This window comes from Carettochelys insculpta, chromosome 15 (assembly GCF_033958435.1).
Source record: "Carettochelys insculpta isolate YL-2023 chromosome 15, ASM3395843v1, whole genome shotgun sequence".
NCBI classification, from domain to species: Eukaryota; Metazoa; Chordata; order Testudines; family Carettochelyidae; genus Carettochelys; species Carettochelys insculpta.
This window is the reverse complement of record NC_134151.1, coordinates 7,084,675-7,108,810: the sequence shown is the minus strand read 5'-3', so window position 1 is coordinate 7,108,810 and position 24,136 is coordinate 7,084,675. Positions and strand designations below refer to the sequence as shown.

General features: G+C 38.8%; 1 protein-coding gene across 1 annotated transcript in view; it reads left to right on the top strand.

Annotated features, from left to right (window-relative positions):
• DOCK2 (dedicator of cytokinesis 2) overlaps positions 1–24,136 on the top strand; it is a 454,537-nt gene that overhangs the window by 361,066 nt on the left and 69,335 nt on the right. Inside the window, exons 31-34 of the mRNA XM_075010079.1 lie at positions 5,664–5,764; positions 5,853–5,911; positions 7,457–7,605; positions 17,355–17,440. Coding sequence (XP_074866180.1) covers positions 5,664–5,764; positions 5,853–5,911; positions 7,457–7,605; positions 17,355–17,440 — 395 coding nt within the window. The remainder of the gene's footprint in view (positions 1–5,663; positions 5,765–5,852; positions 5,912–7,456; positions 7,606–17,354; positions 17,441–24,136) is intronic.

Here is a 24,136-nt window from a genome sequence, read left to right as displayed (position 1 = left end):
TTAAAAACAATAAAACTATCATGACTTCCCCCTTCATTGAGAGGGGTCAACGAGAATGAAAACCCACTCAGAGATATAAGTGTTCAGATGGTATTTTTAAAATAAATTAACCTAAACAAACAGTTGTGGGTTATTTTTATGAGGTACTAAATACAATATTTGTTTTAATTATATTGATACATTCATGATGTGTGTAACAACCCTGTGGGAATGGCAATGGAGCACAGTCAAACTGAGATGTGATAAGAGTAGAAATAAAGATTGCTGTGACTGGTTGGGATAGAAGTAGTAGCCTCCTTGTGGCGGTAGTAGCCTCCTGGTGAACAAATGCAGGAATGGTAGTAGCTTCTTTGTGAGCAGATGAGAAATGCCGCATATGGCAGTAGGTTTGCTTTGGTCTCTTTTCCAGCAGGCCAGTGTGCTTAGCACCAGAAATGCAACTCTGCTTTCCCTTAACAAGCAGCTGTAGATTAGAGGATTTGATGCAAGCCACCCCCTTCCCACCCCCCAAAATAGCAACACAAAACCCTCAAACCTAGGTTCTCTTTCCAAGCCAGCTCTACCATTTACCAGCTGTTTAACCCTGAGCAAGTCATGAGTTTTAAGGCATCATTGCCACATGCTCAAAAATAAATGAGTCAAATCCATCAAAACAAAAAAAAAAAAGTTATCATGTTTACCAGCCTTTTCTTATGCACACTGGGATGTGTGGGTGAAAAAGAACTACTTTAAGTGCACAAAGGTTGAAAGTCTCAGGAGAGAGACTAGGGATTGAATGTGCCTAAGAGTCAAACCCTCTAAGTCAGGATTGAAGCCTTTTGGCAAGACAGAATGGTGCTCCTGTCTGTTCTGTACCCATTCTGTGAAAATATAGCAGACGTGAATTTCAAGCATGCCATCTGGCACTTTTTGCACTCACTGTGTTTTCACACAACTAATTAAGGCTTTCTGTAATTTGTGCTTTTCTGCTGTTTGATAACACATCAGAAATCCCATTAGATCATTTTGGCTCTTTGACTTGTGACTTCTAATTGTTGCATTGTATGTAGGTTTGAACTTTTAGCTTTTATTTATTAAGCTCCTTTTCTATGCTTATATGTCGGTGAGTAACTTATATTTTCTTGGTTCAACATGTACAAGAGCTGGTGAAAATGTAAAAAACAAACAAACTGTGAATAGTCATTCAACTCTTTACATTAAATTAGTGGAAATATGTTTGTTATGCCCTTTTTGGATTTAGTTTCTGTCAAGAGTCTCACAATTGATTAACATATTGTTTGAATATTTTTCTCTGTAATCTGAATGTTAGATGTACAGTGTTTTCATAACCTGAATTTAAAATTTGCACTCACTGACATTCACAATAAAAGTTCTTGCATGCTCATCCAATCAGAAAATGCAAATACCTTGTAATATATCTTACCAGGAACACTTAGCTCAAGCATCAACCTTTGTGATAAATCCATAGAGAATAAAACTGAAAAAAAGAAGCATTCACAATATTGGTTATATTTCAGTTAGAGCTAAAATAAAAGCATAAAATAGTCACTGTAAATTGTTTGGCTGTAATGGATGTAAAGAGCAATGTGGACATGGACAAAATTATTATGAGCTAAAAATGTATTTAATATATTGTGAATTTAAACAAAAAAAAACTCCCTAAAATCTATCTTAAGTATAGAATCGTTGATGTGATCATTCTGAGTTTTCTATGACATTTAGATTTATTTTGTTGCTACGGCTCATGATTACATGAAACATTTCATTTAAAAAATATGACCCATTTCTCTATGAAATGTGTTAAATAGCCCGATACACATTTGAAATTTGTTAAATATTATAATTGATTCAGGCGCCACTCTCTTCTGCACAATCCCAAATGCTGGAAGGAATAAAGACAACCACATTTGTTCATGTGAAACAGTATAGTAAATTCAACATCTGTAATTATTTCTGTTCTCAACTTTGATGTTAACAGTTAATGTTTATTTTTGACAGTTAATCAGAAACTTTGGTAATCAAGGTTTCAACCCAAATGCTGTTTTTCATGCAGTAAAGTCTTTTGTCCAATTTGAAATACACTGGCTATTTGCTGTTTTATTTAATATTTCTTTCACTTATAAGTTATCCAGCATAAATCTATTTGCTGTTCCAGTGTATTGTCAAAAATAATCAGACTGTTGATCAGTGAATCCAAGCAAATACTTATGTATAGAGCCTTGCACACATACAAAATTGGTGTCTGCATCTGCAAAAATGATCTGCGGATATCCACATCCAGGGATGTGAATGCCCACAGATATAAAGCCGATATCTGCAGATTTGCAGGGCTCTACTAATAGAATCAGAGAAGTCAAAACCAGCCAGATTTCTTACTCCTCATGAGATTGTTGGATGTCTGTTGTGGTGCCCTCCAGTTTCCGACATGGCAATTGATATAGCAAAAGTGCTTATATATTCTGTCGATGCCCCTGTGTTCTACACAAATACACTGTGAGAACTTGCTCTCCGTTAAGTCCATATAGGATGGGATTTTGGTTTGTTTTGTATGATTGTTTGTTTGTTTTTACACTCTTGCAGTTGCATTTGCAGATTTGAGGAGTTCTGAGGAAGCATGGACTAAGGTTTAGGGTGTAGCTGAGGAAGTCAAGGCCTGGGCGGCGCGTATAAGAGGCAAAGAGAGGCAATGTTTCCCCTTGTGTTTTAGCACTCAGCTTCTCCCCTCTTTCTATCCCTGTTCTGAAAGTTTCTGAGGTAAATGCTTCAGTCTTCAGACATAGCTTTTAAAATAAATTCTTCAAAATACCACCCTTATATATGCATTTTCATTTTAATTACTATGGTACAAAAACTTGCTTCCAGTGTCTTCCTGTCTTTTCTATCCATGCCTAATCTCACTTCAGCCCCCATTAGAAGAGAGCCCTTAAAGAGAGACTATTCCTTTTCTTCCATACAGCTAGACGAGTTTCTCTTTTCTATTTGATAAATTAATTTTAAGAGACACCACCACCACCAAAATCAGTACAGTACTAAGATATGTACTGTACAGTACTAAGATATGTATATATCCTTTGATATGCCAAAAATCGTTGGAAACATTTTAACACAAAGATGTAGTGACATTTCATAAACAGGTCTTGTTATGAAAATCACACAAAATAAATTAGTCCTCTCTTTGTCTACAAGCAATGAACTTTGTTGTGAACACACTAAACACTTCTGATTAATTCAAAATAGCATCTTTGTTTCAGTGAGTTTAAATATGTAGTAATCTGGAATGAATTCTTTATGAAGACTTAAGGGTTTATTTAAAATATATAATCAGCCTATAAATACAGATTGAGAAAATGTAAAAGGGAGAAGACCTGCACCATGTATTCCACAATATTTAATGTTGTATTTAGCAGGACAACTGACTCTTCCTTACTACAAAGTTTTTGCAGATAAGTCTCTGACAAACTTCAGGGTATATCAAAAAACTTGTGACTAACATTTTTTATTCCCAAATTCAGTGTTTTTAAATTAAGTACCTTCTGTGCAGCCAGTCTTCACAGTCTGCCATGCAGTGGAAAGAATGCTGTATTTTCTTTAGAATGAAATTTTAGAAGAGTGGGTTCCCCCTCAATGTCATTGGCTGCACTTGAGTGCAAGGAGTTGGGTGGAATGAATGAACACAGAGAAGAGGGAATCAGTGGGGAAGGTGTGGGAAAGTGGGGATGGGGTGAGGCCTCAAAGGACCAGGATTGGAGTATGGGTGGGGCCAAAGGCTGGAGAGAGTGTTTCCCCAAGCAGCAGCTTTACTTATTGCCTATGCAGTCTGGGTTCTGTTTTTAACCAGTGGGGTGTTCAGGCCTACAGATGGCAGTAGGTGGGGAAGGGGAGAGACATGGTGGCAAATGCACCAGGGCCTGGACCTCCGGGCCACTGCTACAGCAAAAGTAGTGATCGTTGGATCCCTGGGCACCCTTGCATCTGACAAAGTGGGTCTTTGCCCATGAAACCTTATGCTCCAAAATGTGTTAGTCTATAAGGTGCCACGGGACTTGTTGTTTTTGAAGATACAGACTAATTTGGCTACCCCTCTGATACTGGGCACCCGTGACTTTCTAATGCAGTGCAGGAGGACTCCTTGCAGCTGTAAGGTGAATTCTGCATTGTTATATTGTGTTAAAAATTAGATGGAGGTGTAATTCAAATGTTAGTGAGAGATAAGACACTGTGCTGTGTTGTGTTAATATCCAAATGTCAGTTCCAGTAAGGTTCTGATTTGTCAGGGAGAAATTAGACCATCATGGAATTGTATAATCTGATCCAGCACAAATAAAACCTTAGTGTAATTCCACTGAATTCTGTGGAGTTACACAAAGGATGAATGCCATCTATGGATACTTAAAAGAGGGAAAAAAGCCATTGTCAGAAATCCTTCCATTAGTTTTTTGAGTAAGCAAAATCTGCAAAGGACAGCAATAGAGAAACTTTGGGCCAGTAAGGGAGGAATACATTAATCTTAGTGCAGTATCTTTTTGACATGATAGAAAGGTTTTGTTTACTATGGGAAATGTTCCAATTTTACTCATACTTATTGGTCTCTGTTCGGGATAATATCATCTCTTAATACTTCATATTCAAAGGATGAAACCCACTTACACTTTTAATTAATGCTCACATAGTATGTAATGTTTTCTTCAGGCTCCTGGGATGAGTTCCTCTCTATCTAACTGGTGGGGAGTAGTTTGCATTACTTTGTTTAATCCATCTAATCTGTTTGCAGGTATTTTGCATGTACTTGGTTTAATGCTTCTAATCTGCTGGAAGCATTTGTATCCTTTGAGCTACAGCATACAACAATCAAGTTAGTCATATAGACATAATTAAACAATTAAAAAAAAAACCTATTCTCAGCTTTTCTTGCAATTTACAATCCTTTAAAATTAGCATTTACTTTAGCTGTTCCTGGGATGGCCAGCCATTCTCCCAGTGGGAAAACTCTCAAAGCGCTGCAATATATAATCCTTTATTGCCAAAGCATGTGGGAGAATTTCCCGGCATTTCATTTTGGTTAGCAAGAGAACAAAGCAGTCTGCTGTCAGCAATAAGGAAGGATTGCATACTTAAAATACAGGGGTTATTCTCCTTTCAATGCATGTGCATGATTCATTATTAATGGGAGGTATACAAGGCCATATTCTGCCCTTGTTTCATGTGCACAGTTCCCTTCAGAATAAATGGAGTTTTGCACAAAAACTGCAATTGGAATATTGTGCAAAGAGAAGAGGCCCTTTGTCAAGGAAACTCTCAAATGTAGAATAAATGCATTGGATGCCTCAGATCCCAGGAATAGTGGGATGCACTGCTTTATACTCAGTCCTGTTGTGTTTTGTAGTTAATTGTTATTACCTAACAATCTCCATGAGAATCTCCATTAGCGCTACTTATTTGAATTCTGTGGTGTAGGGAGCAAAAGCAGACCAGTGGTTTTAAAAATACATCTCTTGTCTGTATGCTAATTGTGTGGTAGTAATGGTGCCCAACTTTGCAAAATATTAAAACCTTGTGTTGCGTGCATCATTTTCCTTCATCAGTTATTCAGGTTTACACGTGTTTTAATATTCCTTCTCATGTTAGTTCAAAACCATTATAACTTCCTAATATTCCATTTACAGCTGTGGAACAACTATTTTCATCTGGCAGTCGCTTTTATTACCCAGGATTCTCTGCAACTGGAGCAATTCTCCCATGCAAAGTACAATAAGATCCTGAATAAGTGAGTACAGTTTCAATATCTTTGATGATATTGTCCTGACTTTGATAATAAGGCATTGCTAAAACCAGTCGGTTTTCCTCTTTTCTAGATATGGGGATATGAGACGTTTAATTGGCTTTGCTATCCGTGACATGTGGTACAAGCTTGGTGAGTAACTACATAGTCTCAAGCACATCTGTGTCCATAATGCACCCACATCCCTTTGGAAATAATTTGTGATGTGAATGAAGAATATTAAATAGATCTGATTTTTCCATACGGTCAGATGATCTTTTGGCAGCCTAAGTGACCAGCAAAATGACTTCATCTGCCTGGTGCCTATTTGTTAAATAGTAAACCCTCAATTTAATGGAGTAATAAAGGGGAAGGGGTGTCCGTTAATGGCAAGAGTCCTTTAAGTCTGAATCTAGAGGACTGGGGGCACCTTGCAAGGCACAGCAGGGAGCACTCCATCCTTGAACAGGGAGGAACACGGCGGGCTCAGGAGAGCGAGCTCAGCAGTGGGCTGTTTGTGCTGTTTACAGAACAGAGCTTCTGAGCTCGCCTGCCACTAGCTGCTCATCACCCACCCAAGGCTGGGAACTCCCACGGAAACTAAGGTTTCCTGGACTGAGCATGCCTCTGCACAGGGCTCCAGCTGGCACTAGGCACAGGGCACCAGCTGTCCTGTTCAGGCACCCACCAGATAGGAAGAAGGGCTTTCGAAAACTGGGGGGGGTCCTTTCGGAAGGTCCCGTCTCCACGGGCGGCGCACAATTCGAAAAGCCGCATTTTCAAATTGCCATGGCTGCTGTTATGCTAATGAGGTGCTGCATATTCATTGTAGTGCCTCATTAGCATCTTTCAAACCCGCCCATTAACATGCCCCTTTAGAAAGAAAGGGGCATGTGCAGACACAGGGTTAATAAAAATAAGACAAATTCTAAATTTTGTCACATTTGGTGATGGAATTTTTTTTTTCTTGCTTGGAAGCAGGAGCTTTCTCTCCTAGCCAGAGACAAGACACTGAATTTCATGGACCACGAGTAGTCAGATTCATATACAAAATATTTTTTTCTTCTATGAACCAGGCAGCTTTTGGACAATATTTAGGACCTGGTTTCTTTTTAGATACAACAATTACTCCAAGAATTCTATCTGTCATAACTGCAGGGGTCTTGTAAAGCACAATCTGGAGGTTTTCAGCAGTGGTGCACACAATTTATAATAGCTACCAGGATACATTTCTGTTCTGGATTTTTAATGGTTGACATTATTCATTGAGGAATAAAAGCAGATTCCCATCCACCCCCCTTTATAATTTGGATAAGAGACCATGCCAGACACCTATTGTAATACTTTCTCCATTTGATTGGTTGCAGAAGGGGGAGTGTCTTAAAGCCTTTCTTATAACTTTCTGCTGCAAGCATTTACAATAGAGTGTTCAGTTAGATGTGAAAAGCTGAAAAATTGAAAGAATGCCAATATGTGAATTCATTCAGCTGCCATAAATGCTCATTTCAAGTAGCAAATGACCCAGCACCTTGAAATGAGAATATATTCCTCAACATGCCTTCTGCTTCTGACAAAACAGCAGAGAAGGATGTGTACCTATCTGTAAGACCATTACTGAAACCGTTATAACTATTTTATTGGCTGCAAAGTGATAGTTTTCTTCTCTTTTCTGATACTTCTTTCACCATTCTGTTCCAGGCCAAAATAAAATCTGCTTTATTCCGGGGATGGTTGGACCGATCTTGGAAATGACCCTGATTCCAGAGGTTGAGCTACGAAAAGCCACAATCCCAATCTTCTTTGATATGATGCTGTGTGAATATCGTAAGACAGGAGAATTCAAAAAGGTAATAGAAAGCTACATAAGGTTTGTTTTAATAACTACAGTATTCTTAAAGGCTGGCTTTATAGATGTGGTAATCTGCTGAAAAAGAGGAATTAAGCATTTGTTAAAATTTAAGTGTGAGCTTTGTTTGCAGTGAGCATTTATTTTGCCAAAAGTGACTTATTGTATTCCTCTTTCTGCAAGTAAACAAATCACTCCATCCTTGAAACATGAAACATACATATTGTTATGATATAAGAGACCATAGCCGTACAGAAGAAATAACAAGTGTTGTAAGTAATAGTTACCGCGAATACTTTGCAAGACAGGAAATATTAGGATTGGCCATAAATCCTAAACTTTTACACAGAAGATTTCAGAGGAAAAATCTGATTTCAAAACTTTTCAATCAAAATGTTAAGAATTTTGTTGATAATTTTGTAAATGAAAGAAAATGTTCATTTTGTATAAAAAAAAGTTCAGTTTTGTTTTTCACAAACTGAAAAAAAAATTGATTTTTTATTTGGTCTCTTCCTTTTTAAATCACTTCCTCACTTTCTCCTTTCTTCAACTGGAAAAGATGGTCAAGAAGAGAGAGGATAAACAATGGTAAAGAAGCATGAAACTGATTAAGTTCCCATTTTTCATGGATCTTTACTATTCTCTTACTGGGAAAACTTTGAAAATAAGATCTGTGAAATTTGGTTTCATTAAAGACAATGTTTCTCCCCTCCCCACCACCTTCAAAATTTTTCATTTGGAACACAGAAAATTTTTGTTGACATAATTTTTGATAAAAACAAGGGAAAATTAGTCCAAAAATTTTGACCAGCTCTAATATTCATGAAATATTTTGTCAAATAATTTCAAATTGCAAACAAATGTGGTCTAGTGAGTAGGATGCTGCACTCAGACTGAGGAATCCTGAGTGTTAGTCCCAGCTCCACCACTGACTTGTTGTGTGTTCTTTATCAAGTCGCATCACCTCTTTGTCCATTTATTTTTCTTCCTCTGTATTAGATGGAAAGCTCTTTGGGGCAGGGACTGTCCTATGCTGGCATAATGGGTCATGACACCTCTAGGCACTGCTTTGTGCCAGTCATAAATGGTGGTAATCAGGCTGCATGTTAACATATGAAAATATATTAAATTATTACAACATTTCAGCTACATTCCACTACCTACAATGTTAGTAGGAAAAAACTGAGTATATTACTGTTGTGTGCACGTATATATCTGTGCTTCAGTTTATAAGGGACAAGGTTGTTCCATCAGCTGAACCTGGTACAAATTGGCAGATAGAATTATCGTTTTGTTTAGTATTTTAACTCAAAGGAAATGTTGGTTTCAGGCTAAGATTAAAAACCACTTTGCTGCTGTACACCTGTTCTTTCCACGTTCTAATAATCGTATATTTGTCGTCTTAAAAATGTCTTCATTTCTTGGCTTATACTTCATCTCTTGGGATAGATACACAGACCTATATAAACCAAAAAACCCTGGATACGCATCAGTCGAACTGACTGATTTTCAAGGACAAACACTTAAGCACCTTGAAGATGCCCGACACTATCATGACCCTTCTATTATGTGGGTACATATACGTTTCTGGTTATATTTTTCTTCAGTGTAGCGGAACAAAGATGTTCGCTTTCGTACATTTTAAGAATAATTGCCTAATAGCTTTCATTGGCTGGTACTCATGCTACGTTCTTATTTTATGCTGTCTGCTGTGCTTCACTGGACTCCATAACCCTGCTTCTGAAATTAAAATCACTTTTGTGAGTTGAAAAGCATGTCTCCTCTGTCTGCTACTACATGGGAGTGATTAAGATAAGCTTTTTCAAATGCAAAGTTAAAATTTGGACTTTGAGAAAAATATACATTGGAATACAATTGGGTTGTAGTAATTGAGCAATTTTCACCTCATAGATTAGTGAAATCAATGAAGAGACAGTAATGGAAAATAAAATACGTTCATATACAATGTACAAGCACTGAAGCCCTAGCCTTTGTCTACTAAAGTTTGTGGGTCTGTCTGTCTGTCTCTCTGTCCACCTGGTCTGTGAATCCATTTGTTCCAGAACACCACCTAAGAGTAAGACCACCAAAATTGGTATGCATCTTCATCTTATTATAATTTAAAGCAAGGTCAGGGTTTGGTTGTACCAGGACAATGGGATGCGCCTGGAATGTGATTGTTTCCTGTCAAACTGAAAGTGAGGGGTCCAAGAGCAGTTATACTCACAAATGACCACAGGAGGCAGCAAGCACCCCAGCTCTGGGGAGCAGCCTCTGGCTGGCAGCATAGCCCCTCCTACTCCAGCCTACCACTGTGAGCTGCTGCCAGTCACCACTTGGCTCCCGTCACCCCAGAACTCCCTTGAGCCACCATAGTGCCTGGGCCTCACTGCCCTGAGCTGCCCCCGAGCCAACGTGGCTCATGGTGTCAAATCTTTAGTTCATGGTGTCAGATTTGCACATTAAAACTTCAAAAAACAGACTGTTAGGTGAAACCGCTAGGCTGGAATTCATGTGCAAATTTGACACCATGAACTAAGGATTAAATAGACACCTGGAATGGTACTGACATTACAACATGTAATTTCCCATTCAGGTTCTCTTCCCTTGTCACTGTTGGAGATGAGCCATGTCCACTCGGATTTTATTACCCCTGATGTCACACTCCCACCTCTGTATTACCTTCCTTTTCTTTTGTATTCAGCAGCTGAGGAAGTGAGGTGTATCTCACGAACTCTTGTGCCCTAAAACCATAATACATTTGTTAGTGGTTAAAGTGTCACCAGCTTCTTTGTTGTTTTTGCTGAAACAGCCTAACACAGTTACCCTCTGAGACCTATTATACTTCAGCTCTTCTTGCAAAATATCTTTATTTTGTTCTGTAACTTTCAGGAAGCTACTGTAGGTAGGGAGAAGTATCACCACAACACCCTTTTACTTCCATAGGACTGTCTGCTGATTGTAGTGCTAAGGGCACAACACATATCTTTATTTCTTCTGGGGAGTTTTCCCCTCTGGTATAGACGTGTAATACCCATTGACTCAACAGAAACTGCGCAACAGGCATGGGGGCACGGATTTGAACTGTAACAAAAAGTATGGTGATCAAGAGTATCTGCAAACCATTTTTGCTTGATTAGACCAACAAGATCTCCTAATGTAAAGAATAATAAAGCTCTTGTAATTGCTATAACTGAGATGATAAAGCATGACTCTAAAAAGAGATGCAAAGAACTTGCTTTTTGAAAAACATTTTTTCTGTGAACTGTAAACAGTGTAGCTCTTTGCAGAGTAAATTGAAATAGATGCAGATTAAAGTCAGTCTTCAAAGAGATTTAACTTTGGTTTAGGAAAGATTAATTCATATGTGATAGTATTTCCGTTCAAGTAAGCCATGTGTATTCATGTTTCTGTCTTCACGTAAATTCTTCACTTATTGCAGCCATCTGTTGGCATATCCTAAATCTTTTTCCTTTTCTGACATTTATTGAAAAAAAGAAAAAATAATAGTGCTGATTAATGACAAGGCCCAAAAAAAAAAGTTCACTAATGATGTGTACTTGCAGGACTGGAGGAAGGATGTTTACTCATAGCAAAGCTGTAGGAGACATGTATTTTACCCAGCTAATAGCTGTAAAAGATCAGGTAGTAAGTGAACGGAAGTGATTTCAGCAAGCTTCTCATGGTTAGTACTCTTAAAATGTAATCTTAATCTGCCCACTGAAGCAGAACAGTCTCATTATCAAAAGTAAGGAACATTTCATCTTACAAACCATCGAAAAGCAAAATAACACTCAGACCCAAATCCACCTAACCAAAGCACAGGCTGCAGACTGTGTGGCTGGTATTAAAGTTTGCTCAAGTCTTTAAGGGTTTGTAGTGCTCTATAAAAATACAGTTTCAAAGACAAATTGGGTCCTGTTACAAGCAGGCTTTTCCCACTGAAGTCAGTAGAGATACGTCTGATACAAAAGGGCTGAATTTGATACTTATGCATATTTATCAGCATTTTTTATTTATTTCAGTTCAAGCAACCAACTGCTTTTGCAGCTGGTTACAAGCTGCCAGCACATGCAATTAGCACTGTTAAGGGGCAAGAAAAGGACTAAGACTCTTGACGGCAAAAGAAATAATTTTTTAATAGTTTCTTCACCCCAATTACTGGTTTAACTTCCCGGATCAAGCAAGGAATTTCCACCTGCTCTTTAGAAAAGAAATCCGTTTCCTAATGACTACTTGAAACATACTAGGGGGGATTTTACTGACTGAGGGATTTGTCATAGAGGGTGAATGTGCTTATGCTGTCCTCCCAGCTGTGCGTATTACTACTGCGGGCAGTCAAATGGGGAAACCTTACTATTCTACAGGCCACAGCTTTATTGAGTGCCTCAGAAAGCCATGCGCCCGCACACCTCAAGAAGTCAGAAACTTGATGGGTCCAGCAGTGCATGGGACATGCAGAGCTAAACAAAAGAGGAGAACACGTGCTGGGGGAACAAAGGGGTTCCACTGAGTTTCTAGACACTCATTGAATAGTTGGGGGAAGAAAAGAGATGACTGATCTGTCACTCTCTGTATCTATTAATTTAAACCCTAGCCTAAACCTTTTGGAGCATCTCATTGATCTATTTCAGGAGCCCCACCTTCCCCAGGCTGGTAGCTGTGGAGGCTGTGAGTCTATCCAGTCACCTGTTTTGAGGTCAGGTAGGAATTTCTTCACATACCAGCCAAATTAACAGAGGCCTGGGGAATTGTTTTTTCCTTCCTTGATGCAGCCTTGAGGTGCTATTAAGTGAAATAGGAACAGAGTGTAAAAATTAACAATAGTAAGCTGGCTAGCTTGTCACAATTTTCTGCCAGTCCGCAGTGCAGTTAAAAGGAACAATCACCAGAAGAGAGACCCAGAATTTCACAGAGGGTGTGTTTCTGGGATAGGGAAGACCATGCGACTTTCACAAGGTGATGTCCCCTCATTTAGTGTCTCCTGTCTTCCTGTGGGAAAGTGGGTGATTGGACTCAGATGATCAAGAAAAGCCCACAGAGTATGCTAAGGAGCGTTTAGCTTGAGTTTTGAGCTGAAGTCCTATGACCCCTTCCGCTGGAAGCACTCATGATTCTGGGTAGTTGAGTATACCACAGTGTGCAGCATCCATCCCAGGTGTTAAGCTCAGTAAAGTTGTGGCCTGCCACTTCAAAGACAGTGACAGACATCTCCTTATTCAATGCTGTTTTTCACATCAAAAGCAAATCCCACCAGCACCTGTTTAACCTTGGCTCATGTTCTGTGCATCTTTTGCACACACAGCAATCCTCTGCCAGACTTTGCTCTTGTCAGTAGCTCTGCCATGTACAATGCGGAAGGCAATTCCTTTGAACCATATTAATCATTTAAAATAGCCTCATTCTCTGATATTAGTTTAGTATTTATTACTCCAGTTTGGAGCTGCTAATGCTCTGATTGCAGTAAACAGTGATGGAAACAGGAGTACCACAATGGATGGAAGCTCTAGCTTAACTGCAAAATTAATTAATTAATCAAAAATGTCACTGAGTGGCACTGTGCACAGTTCATAACTGCAAACCTGCCAAAACTGTTGATGGCCCCATCAGCAAGATGCTCCCATTTCATTTGGGATTTGTGAACAGAGATTAAAAAAGAAAGCAAAGGTAAGGAGTCTCCTTTGCCTCCTCCCCAAAACAGGAACTAGATTTGCAATCCACTTTGTCCAACATTGACCTCATTCTTAAAGTTGCCAAGAGCCTTAGCTCATAATAGTGCTTTATATGTGAGCCCTTAATGAAATTATCCATATAGCTCTGTCACATGCAATAGTTTCACAATCTTCTAAATGTGCCACAGTGTTAAACAACAACAAAGTAGTATTGCAAAGTTGAGTAGAATGATGGACTATTATAATGAAGTCTTACATTGAATTCTGCAGGAGTTGCTAATATACTGATATATTAATGTTTGGCATTCACTAAAGAGTCCTTGGGGGCTGTTAACTCTGCAAATGTATTGGGGACCTAGTCAAAATTAGGAAAACACCTTCTTCCCTTTGCTCCCTCCTTGCTCAGTTCTTTTATATATAGCTTGAACAGGTCTGATTTCTCATTTCTTCATCTTTATGACTATACAGTTTTTTTTTAAACACCTGGAAGGTCTTGAAGTGATTCCTGAAATGATCAGTACTATATTGAGTTGATGGAAATATTTGTCATTTCCCCGTTAATGGTGCATCTTTATCTATATGGATCCACTCTTCAACTGTTAAACTCAGACCTGAAGTAGAAAATTTGAATCAGAGAATTCCCTTTTTAAATGCCTAGGAAAGCTCACACCTGTTGTTCTAGATCACAATAATACTTCCAGTAGTACGTAGGAGTCTCATATGTGTATTGAGTGAGCTCTGCTCAGGAAAACATATGTAAGAAGCTCTGACGAGTAGATCAACCCTTAAAGCAGCCAGTTTATCTTTTACCTGTTAAATTAAACCTAGCTATGTCCATACCCCATACATTTTGCTCCCACAGTGCTGTAAGACACATCTCAGTAAGTTATATGGGACTTGCTAAAAATTATATAACTTACAATTCTGTTCATCTTCTGAGGAGTACCTAACTGGAACTATTGTACTAACAGAAGCATTTTGAACAAAGCCAGCACTGCTGTTTGATTGGCATAATTATCATTTCATACTCTGAAAGAAGTCTGTTGGTCTCTGATATGAATAGACCCTATTTTGGTGAGTTCCAAGAAAGAAGCAAATGCTGTCTACTTTTCAGGAGGAGCGTGTGAATGTTAATTGTTAATTAAATGGGAGACTGATGTCAGAATCTTCTGACTGGACAGTGTTTAACCCGACACACTGAAAAACAAACTGTGCAAAGAAGTGTACCTGTACAGAATGTGGATTTGCTTGTAACTGAAGGAATTGCCAAATTGTACGTATAATATCTCTCCAAAGTAGCAATATGGGTAACCAGATGATTTTTCAGTACTACACTGAAGCTGTGGAAGACCTTAGGTTAGTTCCTTCACCCAAGACTGAAAATGTTTGGAAAGGATTACACTTAGTCCCTGGGGAGTGGGAAATACATTGTGTTGCAATCTACTGACTGCCTAAGATCAACATGGTATTGATGGTCTCCCTACTGAGTGACCTCAGGTTTTCATCACTTGAAGGCAGAGCCCTAAACCTAGTTTCAGCAAAGTGCTTACTTAAGCGGATGCTTAAATCTGTAGTGCGTAGGACTCTTTATGTGCAGTGGGGACAGAGTGACTATAGACCAGCATTCTATACTTGGAGAATAACCTATGTGTAGCTATGTATAACACCACATATTTCTTCCCACTGTGTACATCACAGCTGTCTAATAGTTCTTTTTTAGACCAGCACAACCTAATGATATACCCATAATGAACTAGTTAGCTCATCATGCCAAATGCCTTCCAATACAAAACACCTTCAGGAATAACTGATCAGTGGAACTCATTGCTTGCCACAGCATTTTATTGAGGCAAAAATTTTAATCAGATTCAGAAAGGAATAAACATTGCTCTGGATAATGAGACCAGCCACAGTTAAATTAGATAGGAAGGAAAATGTATAAGTGACATAAATCTTTAATTTTCTCACGAAGAGACGACTTATACAACCACACACCTTATAGGGTTTTTTTTTCCTATTTTTCCCCCATGGTTAGATGTAGGTATTACTTGGCTCAGAAAATAACAAAGAAAAACCAAGGAGGGGCAAAACAAATTTGAGATTCAACAGGTGATGATACCCTTAAAGTGTGTGTGGACATGGAGGGATGGTAAATGGAGACACAAATAGAAGTTTTGGTTGGGCTAGAAAACTAAGGCTCTTGCTGCTTATCTTTTGAGAGGCCTCATTATGTGTCTCACACAAATGCATCTGGGGTCTGCATTATCTGGCCAAATCAAGCAGTTGTATTAAAATGTTTTTTCTGTCTTAATTGTCCCTTATAGTTTCAACTGGACACCATATTTTCTATATACTCTGGGAATAATTGTGCTTTGTTTGTAAGTATATCACAGAAGGACTGCTGCTTTCATATAATTTAGAGTTTTTTGGTGAGTAAAACCACTTCATCAGATGAATGCCATCTGATGAAGTGGCTCTTACCCACGAAAGCTCATGGCCTAATAAATTTGTTAGTCTCTAAAGTGACACAGGACTGCTGGTTATTTGTGAAGTTAGATTAACACTGCTACACTACTGAGATTTTTTTAAATAAATATTTGTACATGTTGAGTGAAGTGATCCTTGTACGGAGCAGGTACCTTTTCAACAGTTGCTATTTACCTTTTTACTATACTAAGAAATGGCCAGGCCTTACTATCTTGTGTAATGCTAAGAGAAAATATCAGCCCATTAAACATACAGACAGTAATGGGACTCTTGGGTCTTTTGAGATAAAAGGAGTCATATTAATGTATTACTATTTGCAAATACTCCATTTCCAGAACTTAATACAATCACCATAATGAACTGCATGCTCCTTGCCAAACTATTAATTATAAATTCTTAAGACAAGAATTTAAACATGGTAGGTTGACTTGAGTGTTCCAAAATGACAAATCAATTTCCTTTATATATTGTACTTCAAAAACTTTTAAATGACAAATGCTACAACACACTACCAATTTAAAAAATAAATTTAAGCTCTTTGTAATTAAGGACCTGATCCTTCAAAGTCCTGAGCTGAGATATCATGCAAGAGAATACATTCATTTCTTTAACTGGTAGTTGCCAAACCTATTCTATGATCTCCTTGAAACACTCTAGAGATTTAGGAAAAAAAAAAATTGCACATCATTAGAGCCCTGCATGGATACAAAATTGGTATCCTCAGTTACATCGTCAAAACTGATATGCAGATATCTGCATCCACTGATGGGGATAAATGTGGTTATGAAGCAGATAACTGCCCATTTTCAGGGGTGTAGATACAGAATTTGTATCCGCATTGGCATCCCTAAAAATGAGCCACAGATATACACATCCACGGCTTTGGATCCTGCCCCAGTATGAGGTAGATAGCCATAGATTTGCTGGGTTCTGTGTATAGCAGTTTGGGGTGTGTTCAGTTTTGAGCTCACTGGGCTGGACGAACATTCCCAGCCCCAGAGTTTTATCTATAGCATGAATTGCACTTCACTTGCAAGTTTACTGAGTTTACTGAATTAAATCCTCTGGCTGATTCCTTTGTAATATTGAAAAGGGAGAAAACATGTCTTAGCTACCAAAAAAAAGAAATCCATTGTTTTATGTATTTTTTTCATTATTTTTTCTATTTTATAATTCACTGATTCCTAGTAAAAATGGTTACTCTCAAGCCATTGTACAATTGTATGAAGGCTCTATTCAGTAAGGCTATTCATTCAGAGTTAATCTGGGATAAAATAGCTCTGTTTCACTTTGAAGTCCTGTATCTGAAGCTAGGAAGTGGTTTGGAAACCTATAATGCAAATACTTCAAAGGTATCCTTCAGGCACTATATCAATTTGTACTAGGGAAAAGTTATTTAAAGATACTCCTGCAGTATGTTATTTAACTGAAAAACGGTTCTTCCATTTAAGCCTGGAAAATGTGAAGTTTTTGTCATGTCAATTTAGGCTTTATTTGATCTATAGCTATCCTGATTGCTCTTACATGAATTTTCTTGTTATACACTTATAACAATTATTCAATTTTTTTTGCCTTTTTCTCCTACATCAAGTTTGAAAATGAAATCATTTTAAAATTGGACCATGAAGTGGAAGGAGGCCGTGGAGATGAGCAGTACATGCAGTTGTTCGAGTCAATGTAAGTAGTGTGTTCATGAGAAAAATACCTAATGGCCTGTTTTCTTATCTCCTTCTTCCTCCTAAAATAAGGTAATTGCATTGAGAAATAAATCTGTTGCACAGAATCCAAATAACAACTACAGATGTTAAACTTACCCACATGCTAATCATTTAACCAGGCCTTGCCAGTGAACTCCATTGATGGCCAGCTGCATCAGACCGGAGCAACCCCTGCCAGGGAGGGGCTGCTGAGCGGAGTGGCAGGACCCCAGGGCTGTGGTGGGGCCCGGTATCAAGCCAGCAGCAGGTCCTGAGTTAAAATGATTAAGCAGTTAAGCACAATCAGTTAACCATTTTATCTCCCCAGCAACATCTCTCTGAGAGTAGAAATAAAACACACGGGGCAACTGTTTTAGTAAAGCTTAAATGTTTTTGCCCATTGAAATGTCAGTGGGTTGATTTTGGTGTATTTTTCAAGCGCTTAATTTCTAAGAAAATATAACTAATTGACGACTGAGCGAGAGAATTGTTCTTGTTTAATTCCAATGTATCTGCTTACTGTAGATCAAGGCTAACCAGGAAGCTCATGAGGTTTTTTAATAGTTCTTTGGATTCCCTGTCCTGTATTTATTTCACATTGGATATTTTATCTTTGCCAATATTCATGCCTGGCATGAACAGGACATCTCAGACAATTTTCATACAAATTTCAATATGGATGTGGGCAGTGAGAGAGAGTGGGCTTAGTATTTCCAACATTATGTCATGAATTATAATGTCAGTGACCTTCATTTGCTGCAAATTAATGCATAGTTCCAGTAACTCTTCTTGCTTGGAAGTGCTTGGCCTTTTTCTTTTGGCCATCTGCATAGATTTTAATATCTCAAGCCTGAGACATTTTGGGGATTTCATCTGAGCTTTTCAAATTCTGTTTCCAGCAGGAACTGAATTTGAGTCATAATTACTTTGAACTGCTTGTCCTGCAGTGCTTTGCTTTCGCTATTCATAGGTATTCTTGAAATTACATGTACTACAAGAAGCTTCTTCCATGCATTTATTTCATATTTAATACGTGGTTGTGCGCTTTCATGAACTTTTTATGATGGCTGTGTTGTGTGCAATGGTTTCTTTAGAATCAACAATACATTTAGCAGATCAGCTTCCAATCCATATGATTTTTTTATCATCTGAGGTACGGGCCTCTGTTAATCTCAAAATATTCCAGTACTGGTTCTCCAGTGATAACTTCTTTTTCACCCCAACACTACTCATTTAGGAATCAGCTCAATGCCATCCTATATTCCTCCAAGCAGCTTTTTGAGTAGAACACTTAAATTTGATGAATTTGCTTGGATATTAAAATGTGCCCCTAGATCTCTGCAAGGTTTCCTTGGTTGGGGATATTTCCATTACTACATTTGAGTTCAGCAGAGCTCCATTTCATGTCCTACATAAAGGCATGTTGACCACTGGTTTCAACGTAAGGCTCTCAGGCTGCATCTACAATAGCAAGTTCTTTTGGAAAATCCAGCCCTTTTTTGAAAGAACATTTGGCATGTTGACACAAAATCGAAAGAATGTGGCTCTTCTTCTGGAAGTCCTCGTCCACACCCAGATCAGGTAGAGCACCTCCTTTTGAAAGCTCCTTTCAAAAAAAAAAAAAAACCACGTAGATGCTCTGTGGGCCCTGTTTTCGAAGACTAGTCCTCATGGTGCTGGCTTTTTCAATCCCTGGTCCATATTTTTGAAAGAACAGGGGCTGTGTGGACACTCCCCATCAAAAGAGTGGATCAATCTTTTGATCTGCTTTTTTTGTGTGTGGATGCATCCTTTGAAAGAAGATTTTTTCAGAAGAGATCCTCCTGAAGAACTTCATTCCAAAAATTACTGCAGCGTAGATGTAGGATCATTGTGCATAGTCTTTCACTGTGGTGGTAAATTATTTTCTCCATCGGATCATCAACAGTTACTGACACCATATGTATATTCTCATAGATTTGAGGCTATCTTAAAAGGGAAGTAGCATAAACTTCTATACATCAAAATAGGCTTTGAGGATGATGAGGTTTTGCTTTTTCTCTAAAAGTTGAACTTTCCAAAACTAAATATACACATTTTGTAGTATGATTAAATTGACTTAACTTAAGTATATAGGTCTAATAGTCAATAAATAGCCTCACTTGGAAGATGAGCTTTGTGCATGCGTGTTTGAAAAAATGCATTTCCCAAGTGCCTTTCTTGTGTGGGTGCCACAGTATTCTTAACATTTGGAATGACATTTACTAGCAGTTTGCAATCTACTTCATGACCTTATTATAGCATACTGTAATATGTTCCTCCAGTTCCTCTGGACTTACTGCAAGGGTGATTTTTCTCCATTATTACTTGCTCCCAGAAAAATTTGTAAGGGTTGTTTGTTACAGTCCTTTACAGTCTGAGCAATTTGTGTGGCTTCGTTGGTGCTGTTTAGTCAAAGGTTTGGTTTTATTCTGACATCAGATAGTAAAGTTGTGATATGTAATAATGTTAGTAGGAGACTGATTTTTATTTCCCAGACCCACCATCATGAGATGGGTCAGAGCTACAAAAAAGGGTTTTCTCCATTACATGTGGTAGGGATCAGCATCTGCTGATTGCAGTGGACACTACAGCTGGTGTATCTGTGTGACTTGTCTGTTCATCACAATTTCTTGTAGCCAAAAAAGACAGGAAGAATGAATTAGTAATGGAAGTTTCATGTCTCCTCTGAAGCCATATTCCAAATAATGTGTTTAATTATTAGAGATTAATTGTTCATAGGGTAGCATCAGGCGAGGAAGGGAAAAAAGGCTCTGAAAAGCTCACAGATTAAAACTGGTATAAGAACAATCTGTGAGTTTATATAGAACATTCAGTTTGGAGATTTCAACACAGCTTGCCCATCTGGAAAAAGGGAAGGATGTTCACAGTGACTTGCCCAAGTAAGAGGACTTCCTAGTAGTAAAGTAGAGGATAGTATTGGAGAATCCTGACTTTCAGTTGCCTTATTCAATCATAAGCTGCTATTCTGTCCCAGATTTTGCAGACTATAGGAAAGGAACTTGATGAAACGAATAAGTTCACTACTTAAGAGCAGCAACGAAGGGTCCTGTGGCACCTTATAGACTAACAGAAAAGTTTTGAGCGTGAACTTTTGTGAGCACAGACTCACCAGCATCTGATGAAGTGAGTCTGTGCTCATGAAAGCTCAAGCTCAGAACTTTTCTGTTAGTCTATAAGGTGCCACAGGACCCTTCGTTGCTGTTACAGATCCAGACTAACACGGCTACCCCTCCGATACTTAAGAGCAGTCATCTTTCTTTTAAATTGCAACATAAATCAGATTTACTTTAAATGTTCTCATTTAAGCAGAACTATAAATACTAGTGAGAAGCTTTTAAAAGTCCTCAATAGCAAGAATTCTATTTTCTACAAAGGTTGTAAAGGTTGTAATAAAACTTTGGAAAGCATTTAACAAAAATCAAAATTTCAAAGGAGCTTTCTTAGTTCTAGTGTATAGCTCACAAATTTCATCTTAATGCCACATTTCAAGGTTGGAAACCCCCAACACAATTAATTGAGTAGACTTGTCAATCTCAAGGATAGAAACTTCTGAATGAGGTGAATATTTCTGTAGAGATACAGTAGATAGCAGTGACAAGATTAACTGTTATTTTGGGCTTTCATAATACAGTAAGGTTTCAAAGTACGTGAGGGTTCGGTTCCTGTTAGCCCCGTATAAGCTCGAATTCACGTAACTTGGGGTTTCCCTATAGAAAACTATTGTTTACAAAGGTACAACTTCAGAAATGCATATAAACTATGTACGTGTTCATATAAACTTTATTTGTGTAAATTAAATTTACATAAATCTTAAAGTATAAAGGTTATAAACTACTGTGCCTGGACACTATGTTTTTTTATATAAAAATCAAATGGGGCTTATCTGACTGCCAGATCGTTCATTTCTCTTCATATGATTATGACGATGTAGTCTGCTGTACAGTGTGATGACGGATGAAGACAATGATGAAATGCATTATACAGCATGACTGGGGCTTTTTATTCCTGATCCTTTTACACCAGTCCCTCAAGAGACGGAGGGCCATTGGGATACACTTCAGAAAAAGGTAAAGGTTGTGAAATTCTCTTGCAAACAGGCGATACAGACTTCTAGGTGGCAGGAGAATGCAAGCCTTCAATTAGAACATGTGAAGAAGCAGGAGAATGCAAGGCTTGAGTTGTGGCAGGCGTTTTGGTCGTGATTTTGTGACCTTTATTCATGCAGGTGACAAAACAGGAGTGTGCAAGGAGGGTCCTTGTGGCAGTGCAGTGGAAGACTGTGTGATGGTAGAGGTTGGTGAGGGAGATCGCGTTCTTTGTGTCGCTTTCCTGAAAAACATGGTGATAGGAAGTTGCTGCTTCTTGCGCTGGAGTTCCGTGAACATCTCCCTTAATGGGAAGAAACATCTGTTCACTTCCTGAGCGATCCTTAAACTCCTTTCCCTTGAAGGATCATACTCCAGCACCTTGTCAGTTAGCTGTTTAAGCAGTTGAAAGACTTCACTGAACTTATGGAGGTCCCATGATGCCTGCTCGATCTCTTCTAATTCTTCCTCCTCCACACTCTTCACGAGTTCTTCTAGGTCGTCTTCTGTTAGCTCATCCCCATCACCATTCAGTAATTCTTCTATATCGTCCTCTGCAATGTCATTGAATCCTTCACTGCCCACCTGATGAGCAACATTAACAATCCTCTTGATCTTGTCATTTACCTTGGGGAAGCCTGTGAAGTTATTCACAGCTTCCTCCCAAATATTCTTCCAGCATGCATTCACGGCTTCAGGCTTAAATTCCTCCATAGCCTCCTTGACATGTGTAATGCTGTCCCAGATGCTGTAGTCCTTCCAACAACAGGTTGCATCAAGCTCGGGATCGAGATCCACAGCAGTTCGGATGTTGGAGAAGGTGAGGCGAGTATACATGGCCTTGAATGTGTATATCACACCTTGATCAAGTGGCTGGATAAGGGAGGTCATATTAGGAGAAAGGAATATGACTTCCACATTGGGGTGTGCAAATTATAGAGGCTTGGGATGCCCAGGAGCATTATCTATGATGAGCAGCACCTTGAATTCTATTCCCTTTGCAGCCAGATATTTTTCCACTTCAGGGACAAAACACTTGTGGAACCAGTCCAAAAATATCAGTGCCGTTACCTATGCCTTCTTATTGGACTGCCAAAACACAGGGAGATTTTTATTCTTTCAATACTCTGGGGTTGCGGAGCCACGCAGCATCCCAGACTTGATCATATGCCCAGCAGCATTGCCACAAAATTGGAGTGTAACTCTGTCCTTTGCTGTCTTCAACCCAGGTGCCTGCTTCTCAGCATTTGAAATGTAGGTTCTGCTGGGCATTTTCTTCCAGAAAAGGCCAGTCTTGTCTGCATTAAACACTTGTTCTAGCCTATATCCCTTCTCCTGGATCAACGTCTTCAGTTCTCCTGGGTATTTTTTGGCTGCAGCATGGTCAGCAGATGCTGATTCCCCTGTTAACTGTATGTTATACAGCTAGTATCAGGTTTTGAATCTTGCCAGCCACCCTTTACTTCCTGAAAATGTTTTCACAGATGCAGTAGATCCTACACCACCCATGGTTTCTTGAAGTGCTCGTACAAAGAAAGAGCTTTTTCCTGTAACACCCTTCCATCACGTGGCACACGCCTTTTATTCATGTCCTCTAGCCATAAATTTAAGGCCTTCTCAGCCTTAATAAGAATTGGATCCCACGTGTGTTGGATCAATTTGGCTGTTGCTGGTGCAGTCTTCCACTGCTTCTCATATTTTCCTTCCACAAATTCTAAAAGACCGCACAGAACATTCGTTCATGTTGAACCGCCACCCAACCACAGAGTTCGATGCGCCACTTCTTAACGGGTCCAAAATCTTGACTTTTTCTTCAAAAGTTCTCACAGTATGAGCTTACCTCTTTTTCTCACTTTCAACATGACTAGCTCCACTACTAATTTTCCTCTTAGGGCCCATGATTGTGGTAAAATTCACTGATAAAGAAAAACTTTTCACGAGTGTAGGAGGGAGACGTTCACAGAGTGAGAGCATGAGAGAGAAGGAAGACGCATAGTCTGAGAGTCCGTAAGCTTATGCACTAGCACGCAAGATTCTTATGTAATTTATTTAGGCAGCCCATTCAGGAATAATCCCAACACAATGAACGATCTAAATAAGGTGTTTAGATGATAAAAATATATATTTTATTAAGTACGACATGATAAATACATACGAAACTTGTCAGTTGTGTGGACTTGTTTCTTATGCAGGGCAAAAGATGCGGGGTGGTGGTAGTCTCGCTTTTCTTATGTGAGAAGTAATATGCTGTGTGGGAAGACTCGCTTTCCAAGTGATTCTAGTGAGAGATGTTTGGGGTGAGTAGTGTACACTTGCTTCTCGCCCCATGCATACAGCATACGAATCACAAGTGTAAGTATGAATCGGGGGGGGGGTCAGCCAAGTAACAACGGGATCACATACTCTGTATTCGCATACTTTGAGACCTTACTGTACAGAGATTCCTAAAAAGTGATACAAAGCACTAATGCATTTCTGCAGGATATTTTTCAAAGCTGATGCAAGTAATTTATGAACTGGCTGAGCTTCCAGATGAAACTCACAAGGTT